The sequence below is a fragment of the Lolium rigidum genome, chromosome 6 (genome assembly GCF_022539505.1).
Source record: "Lolium rigidum isolate FL_2022 chromosome 6, APGP_CSIRO_Lrig_0.1, whole genome shotgun sequence".
In the NCBI taxonomy this organism is placed as follows: Eukaryota; Viridiplantae; Streptophyta; class Magnoliopsida; order Poales; family Poaceae; genus Lolium; species Lolium rigidum.
This window is the reverse complement of record NC_061513.1, coordinates 324,085,454-324,093,036: the sequence shown is the minus strand read 5'-3', so window position 1 is coordinate 324,093,036 and position 7,583 is coordinate 324,085,454. Positions and strand designations below refer to the sequence as shown.

The 7,583-nt window shown below is 49.6% G+C and overlaps 1 protein-coding gene across 1 annotated transcript; it reads right to left on the bottom strand.

The window, feature by feature from the left end:
• Window positions 1-455: 455 nt before the first annotated feature.
• On the bottom strand, window positions 456-6,277 carry LOC124668115 (ABC transporter C family member 3-like). The gene is made up of 10 exons (XM_047205309.1): window positions 3,721-6,277; window positions 3,566-3,652; window positions 2,841-3,482; window positions 2,593-2,757; window positions 2,221-2,515; window positions 1,901-2,115; window positions 1,378-1,683; window positions 1,218-1,281; window positions 877-1,116; window positions 456-766 (listed from the first exon to the last, which is right to left on the bottom strand). Exons 1-10 carry the CDS (start codon window positions 6,136-6,138, stop codon window positions 663-665), a joined length of 4,536 nt encoding a protein of 1,511 aa, XP_047061265.1. The 5' UTR covers window positions 6,139-6,277; the 3' UTR covers window positions 456-662.
• Between the last annotated feature and the right edge of the window lie 1,306 nt (window positions 6,278-7,583).

The following is a 7,583-nucleotide window of genomic DNA, read 5'->3' as shown; positions in this document are numbered from 1 at the left end:
TTTATTTATGCAGGTACCACATAGTCGGATAGTCCCGACAAATTACTTTTGTCCCAGAACTTTTCCAGCGTGTACAGTCCACCTTTATCAGGATTCAGTCCAAAGAACAATGACTATGAATCAGGATTCAGTTCTTCCGCAAACTACTTTCTTCAGAAATTACTTTAACCGACATTTTAAGCACATCTTTGGCTACCTATTAAGCACCTATTCTCCTTTTTTGCTTCAGACCATGCTAAGTTAGCGCTAGTATTAGTAGCGCTAACACAATGGTAGATCTGCTAGCACTCTAAATATCATCTACCAGTTATTTTCCGGCATCATCGACAAGTCAAACTCACTCGAAAAGCCTCAACAGCGTGATGAACCATCATTGTCTAACTGCGCGTTGTTTACAAACTATTACTCCGTAGTATTAGTAGTGCTATAGTCACAGAACTTCTCCAGCGTGTACAGGCCATCAAACTACTTTCTTCAGACATTAATACTACCTTTAACCGACTTCATATTTTTGACTTTTGCTTCAAAACATGTAAAGTTACCGTTAGCATTACTAGCCGCTAACACCATGGCAGATCTGCTAGTACTTACCATCTACCGGTAATTTTTTGACATCACTGACAAATCGGACCCACTAGAGAAGCCTCAACGGTCTCATCGTGTTAAGTGTGAGTCGCCCTCATCGTGTACTCTGCTACAAGCTTTGAGAACAGAGACAACTTGCCCTCCAGCAACTTGGCCGGCGTGTCGTGCTCCACAGCCACACCTGCAAAGATCGGAACAGCGTTTAGTCAGACCAGTAGTTATGCCGAACACATGGGATTAGACAGATTATTTAGACGTGAAAGTGCTTGTTTTAAAGGGCTGATGACTGACCGTTGTCGAGAAGCAAGACCATGTCGCTGTCAAGGACCGAGGTGATTCGGTGCGCAATTGTGATGACCGTCGCCTCTGAAAAATTCTCCCGTAGCGTTTTCTGGATCAAGTTGTCTGTGGCCGTATCCACTGAAGCTGTGGCTTCGTCCAGAACCAGTATCTTGGTCCTTTTCAGAATCACTCTGCCCAGGCAGACAAGCTGACGCTGACCCACGCTCCAGTTCTCTCCATTCTCTATCACTGCAAGTCGAATCAGAAATTTTCAGTTCCCAAAAGAACAAGTAGAAATTTCTGAGACTTTCAACTGCATGAATAAAAATACAAGTATCAATATATCAGACCTGGCGAGTCAAGTTTCAGCTCCTTTTTCCTAACCTCATCTCCCAGCTGACAATTATCCAAGGCCTGAAATGGAGAAAAGACAAGTTGACACTAGGTCCAGTTGTTAAGAAGATAATTAGAGGATTGACAAGAAATGAAGTATGTGAAAATCAAAACTACCCCCCAAATTTGATTGTCATTGTACTCTCCAAGAGGGTCAAGGTTGCTCCGGATAGTTCCCTCGAACATCGTTGGGTCTTGTGGAATGATGCTCAGTCTAGATCTCAGATCATGCAGTCCAATGGTGCAAACATCAACATCATCTACTATTATCCGACCGACAGTAGGATCCACGATGCGGAAAAGGGCCTGTATAAGAGTTGATTTACCACTGCCTGTTCTTCCAACAATACCAGTCTTCATGGCTCCAGGAAAAGTGAATGTAAGGCCCTTCAGAACAAATGGTAGTTGTGGAGCATATCTCACCTGCATCAAACTGAAAAGTTACACATCTGTGCTATCCAGAATAATTGTATTCGTGTTTGCCAAATCATTGATGTTACAATTAGCATTCCCATCAGACTGGATTTTATTAAAATCACAGCTCACTTACAATGGCAAAGATATGAATTTCTGCAGAACATGGTATAATACAGAAAAAGAAAAGTAAGTAAACAGGAGGAGAAAGTATGAGGGCATTTACATGCAGGTTTTGGAGCTGAATTTCTCCCTCTGACGGCCATTTATAAGGCAACTTATCTCCTGACATTGACAGAGAGGGCTCTTCGGGAATGCTTATATATTGCAGAATTCTTTCTACTGATATGATCTTGTTCTCCAAGTTACACATGTACCAGACTACAGATCTTTGTAGTGTGTTCAAGTTAAGCCCATATGTGACAGCGAGACCGGCAATAGCTGAATGCAAGATATAAATTAGTTACGAGCCCATATCAACTCACATCGTATCTACTAGTACCATCTATTTATTATAAATACTGTTCCAAACAAGTAACAACATACCTGGATCAATGAGACCAGCCGGTAGACTGATCAGAAATATCAAAGAGAACGCAAATGTAAGGCACGATAGTGCAAACAGGCGGAAGCAAAGCCACTCCTTTGCTGCAGCGTTATAGAATTTTGGTCGAGAGAAGGCATCGATTAGATGGCTATTAGTTGATACAAACTGATTCTCCTTGCCAAAACTTCTGATGGTTGCTGATCCAGTAATGGATTCTGCAAAATGTTGTATTATAGGAGCTTTGCAAACCCCTACCAGCCTTTGCAGCTCTCTGGATGTATCAATGTAGTAGCGCTGCAAAAGGTAAATATAATGACGTGCTAATTTTGCAGTAAAAGCAGTACGGAGAATAAGTAGGTTAAATAAATTACCTGATACCAGAAGCAGGCCCCAGTTAGAGGAACAAAAACAACAAACACCTGCCATGCAACCTGAGACATCACAGCAATAATTCCAACTAGTTGTATGATGGAAAATGCGACAGAACCCATCTGTTCAGCAATGCTGGTGTCCACTGCACTTTGATCAGATGAGGCCTAAATTATTTTAATTCTTGTGTGAGCATCATTGAAGCGAATAAACTAAACTTTCTAACAAATTTGAGTAAGTTCTAACTTACTCTATTCAAGATGCGCCCACTCGGAGTGGAATCGAAGAAAGACATAGGAGCCCTGAATATTGACATATGCATCTTATCGAACAACAGAGTTGCTGTCTTGTATGCAGCTGTCACGAGAAACAGTGCTCTTACGAGGATGCACAGCGAGCTTGCACCAGCCAATGCGACGAAGACGTAGATCAGTGTTGACATGCTCACTGGAGGCTCAACATGTTTCGAGACGGGAGAGGCCAAAGCCATCCAGTAATTGCTAGCAATCTGAAGTACTTGAAATAGTATCTGAGCTATTAACACAAATGGTACAAGAGCTCCCCCATAAGCCAATGTAAGGTACTTCCAGTAGACCCAGAATCCAACCGTGCCCTTTACCCTTTCCTCTTCCTGCACCAGCTGCCCACTTTGAACCTTGCTAACGTCTTCTTTGTCATTTTGTTTATCTTTCTCCTCAGCTGATGACAATGGCCTGGAAAGGCTTGCTGCGCCACTGGAAGAGAAAGGATCACTGACTCCATTAGCAACATCAATCATGTCCAATGCTGTGAGAGCATCTTGGTGAGCACCAACCAGTTCCATTAGCTCTTCCCCTGAGCAAAGTATTTCGTCATATTTTCCTGCCTGTGCTATTCTCCCACCTTTCATTACCTACATCAGAATAATTTTATAAAAAAAAACCAAAAATTTATAACAACGAATTTAGATGAAGCTTGTGCCAACAAAATTCTCACTAGAATAAGATCAGCTGCAGGTAGGAATTCAATCTGGTGAGTAACATAAACCACTGTTTTTGAACCCAAAGCCCCAAGCAAGCATTCCTGCAAATGGTAGAAACCTTAAGAATGTGTTGTCAAACTTCTACTGATCAGAAAACATCATATTATACCTTGAAGAGGTGGGATCCTGTATGCGCATCGACTGCACTGAATGGATCATCGAATAAATAGATGTCGGCATCTTGATACAAAGCTCGTGCTATCTGAATCCTTTGCTTTTGCCCGCCACTAAGATTTATGCCTCGCTCGCCAATAACCGTCTTGTCGCCAAATGGTAATATCTCCAAGTCTTTCTTCAGAGAACACGACTCAAGGACACTGTCATACTTCTCACTGTCCATATCCTTGCCAAAGAGTATGTTGTCCTGAATTTTGCCGCTCTGTATCCATGCCAACTGGCTGACATATGCGATCGTTCCGCAAGTCTTGACCTCTCCTGCTAGCTTTGGCATCTCACCAAGAATGCAAGAGAGCAAGCTTGATTTCCCAGAGCCGACCGTCCCGCAGACTGCAACACGCATGCCTTGGCGAGTTTGAAAGTTCAGGTCCTTCAGAGTTGGCACTTCAGCCGATGCATCCCAGGAGAAGCACCCATTCCTGACTTCAATTGCGACATCTGAGTTACCACTTGGCAACCTCTGCACAGTATCCATCGGTAACTCCTCAAGACATAGGAAAGATGCTATCCTATCAAGAGACACCTTAGTCTGAATTATCATCGAAATTGTGTCAGGAAGGTTGTATATTGGTTCTTGAAGCACCCGGAACGTGGCCAATGCAGACAGAACCTTCCCTGAGTCCAATGGTACCCCTAGAAGCATGCAAGCTCCAAAGGTTATCACCGCGATGAAGGTCGGGGCACCCCAGAACACGAAGGTTGCCACAGTGGACGTGTAAAGATACTTCTTGAGCCAGCTTTCCTCTGTCTTCCTCAGGTCAATGATCTTGGACAAGAACTTAATCTCCCACCCCTGCAGTTTAAGAATTCTCATGTTGCGCAAGATCTCAGATGTCGCCTTCATCCTGACATCCTTGCAGTCCATCAGCTCCTGCTGGAACTTCTCCTGCATTTTCATCGGAGGCACATTGGCAAGCATGACGATAACGGTGGCACCAAGCGCTGCCACCGAGGCGACCCCGAGGGTGGAGTACAGGATGAACAATGCCATGGCTATTTGGAGGGGCATCAACCAGATATCGTGGATGTACCATGAGAAGAGGTCCACACGGCCGGCATCCACGTTGATGATGTTGATCATCTCGCCGCTGCTGCAGCTCTGTCTCGAGATGCTGGACAGGGAGAGCCCTTTCTGGTACACGACGGAGACAAGCGCGGACCGCGCCCGTATCCCGGCTTGCTGTATCCGGAAGTACCAGTGTCTTTGTGAGAAGCACTCGAACACCTTGGCAGCGATGAAGGTGACAACAAGGAGCTTCCCCTTGCCCGCGTACCTCTCGTCGCCGTTGAGGTACTTTACCAGGGAGTCGATGAAGTATGGGCCAACGTAGATGGCCAGGCTGTAGATCAGAGCATAGAGCGCGGTGACCACGATGTGCCACCGCACGGTGCGCACCAGGGCCCTAGTGAGCTTAAACGCCGTGACCTTCTGGCCACCAGAGCCATCGCTGGTGAGTGCCTCGAGGTTATCCTTGAATGACGGGAGCAGGCCGGCGACGGTGTCGCCGTGGTCAAGGTCCGGGACGTCGTCGAGGTCAAGCGTCTTCCTGTGGCCGACGGCGAGCAGGGGCCACATCCAGGAAAATGTGAGGAGGCTGAGGAAGCCGGCGCTCGTAAACATGGAAGAATCGACGCGGTCGTTCTCGGCGGCAGTCTCGCTCGCGCCATTGAGTAGAGGCTCCTCGGAAGCAGAGCCGCCCACCGCGTCCTTCTCGGCCGAGAAGCCGGCGACGAGCAGCACAGCGCCCGCGAGGACCGAGACGGCGTCGCGCGCCCATGATAGCGCGGGCACGGGGATTTTGTACTGGATGCCCGCCGCGGCGTGGACGGCGACGGCGAGCACGGAGAGCAGCAGGAAGAGCGCCCACCAGAGCCTGAGCGGCGCGGGGAACCGCTCCTCGCCGCGGCTGCGGTACTCGAGCTGCAGGTACGCCGCGAGCAGCAGCCACGCCGCCGCGCGGGACACGGCGTCCGCCTGGCCCGCCACCGCGTCGGGCGCCCCCCATCCACCGCCTCCGGGGTTGTCCAGGTACCACGAGACCAGCGAGTACGCGGCGAGGAAGACGTCGGACGCCGCCAGAGCCCACGTGGTGCGCACGGCGAGCCGGCGCCACTGGAACCCGGCGCCTCTCGCCGCCGCCGCGGCCGGTTCCTTCCCGCGGTGTCTGCCGGCGGCGAAGACGAGGCGGCCGGCGACGGCGAGCGCGAGCAGGAGGTGGGCCGCGGCGCCCGCGCCGTGGAGGAGGACCGGACGGAGGAGCAAGGGCAGGGGCTGCTGCAGCTCGAGACCCGCCGCCATCGCTGCCGCCAAATGCAACGACGCGGGCGCGAGCGCGGTGGGCATGGACATGTAGACGGGCGGCTGAGTGAGTGAAGCCGGCGGGGTAGCGTGGGTTATATGGGCGGCAACACGACACTTGTGTCACTGTCACCGCCGCGCCCGCCATTGGTCGCCGGGTGGAAAGGTCGTGATGGATGGCGACGGCCGCTGCAGCTCGCTCAACTCATTGGGGCGGAAGGTTCCGCACCACGCCGCCACCCCTGTCCCCAATCCCCGCTCCACCGCGGGCCGGCCGCCACGACGGGAGAAGATGAAGAAGAGGAACTCTTTCTCGCACTCAATCCACTCCGGTGGCCAACGGGGGAGGAAGGGTTATGAATTGGAGAGGGTAATGGAAATTGGGATAGCATCTCCACATGCGGCCCCAATAGCTCTATTAGGGAGAAAGTAGCCACACTGGTGCTCTTAATAAAAATCCACTTCATGACGTGCCCAATAAAAACGTCGACCGGAGTCCAAAACAAACTCTATAACAAGAGATGCATTCGGGCGACCTTCACCCGCCCGCCCTATACCTCCCCTTCCTCCTCCCTGTCAGAGCTTCCTCCAGCCCGGTTTTTTTCGGCGATTGTCGAGGGATGACCCCCGGTAGGTCAAGACTATGGCAAATATGCCAAGTTAGAGCATTTGTAAACCGGATTAAAGGTTAATCCGGATTATGGAAGCTTGGTTCAATAGTCCTGGATGAAACAATCTGGTATACTAGGAGGGGCATGCCGGAGTAAGGGCAACCGGTGATATCTAAGCCGGAAACACGTCATGTATGGGAAAACTCTCATTACGAAACAAACAAGACTCCGGTTTATAACGGTTAAGGTACCGGGGTTTCGGCATAGCCTCAACTGTAGCATGTCGGCAACCTGGTTAAAGATACCCTCGAGGACCAAAGGACAAGATGAGCGAAGCGGTTCAACTTTAATCGAAGCTCTGACGTCAAAGAAGAAGATGACGATAAAGATACAGGAGGAGGTCATCAGCCTCTTGATTAAAGACAGAAGCATCACCCTGGAGCCAAAGAAGCTTTATAAAGTAGCTTAGGTCAGCAAAGATATCCCTAGGGTTCCTTCTCATGTAAGCCTCCTCTCGCCTATATAAGGAGAGGAGGGGCAGCCCTGTGCAGGATGATCGATCGAGCCTTGGGCGGTTTCTCCGTAGAAGATAGGCTAACTGTCGTACATCTTCAACCTTTGGCCACAGGCCAGGTTCTGTAGCTCCCTTTGGTTCTTCGTGAAATACAAGCATTGAGTTCTACCTCCCTTTTCCTCTAAACCTTACCCTCCTCCGGATCCTCTAGCGCACATTCGGCCCCTATCTTAAGCCATCCCATGGCATCTGTTGTTACACCACGACGACAGTTGGCGCCCACCATGGGGCCAGTAGCTGCGCTTGCTGGAGTTCATATCCGGACGGGTCTCCTCACCGTCTTCGGCGAGCGTGTGGTATCTGGCCTCGTC

What these genes read in the sequence shown, in the direction of transcription:
- LOC124668115 (XM_047205309.1), bottom strand. Translation starts at nt 6,138, where the DNA reads ATGTCCATGCCCACCGCGCTCGCGCCCGCGTCGTTGCATTTGGCGGCA. An exon ending in GTGGGCGCATCTTGAATAGA is followed by an intron (nt 2,758 to 2,840) that starts GTAAGTTAGAAC and finishes AAAATAATTTAG; the next exon opens with GCCTCATCTGATCAAAGTGC. An exon ending in GGCTGGTCTCATTGATCCAG is followed by an intron (nt 2,116 to 2,220) that starts GTATGTTGTTAC and finishes TCTTGCATTCAG; the next exon opens with CTATTGCCGGTCTCGCTGTC.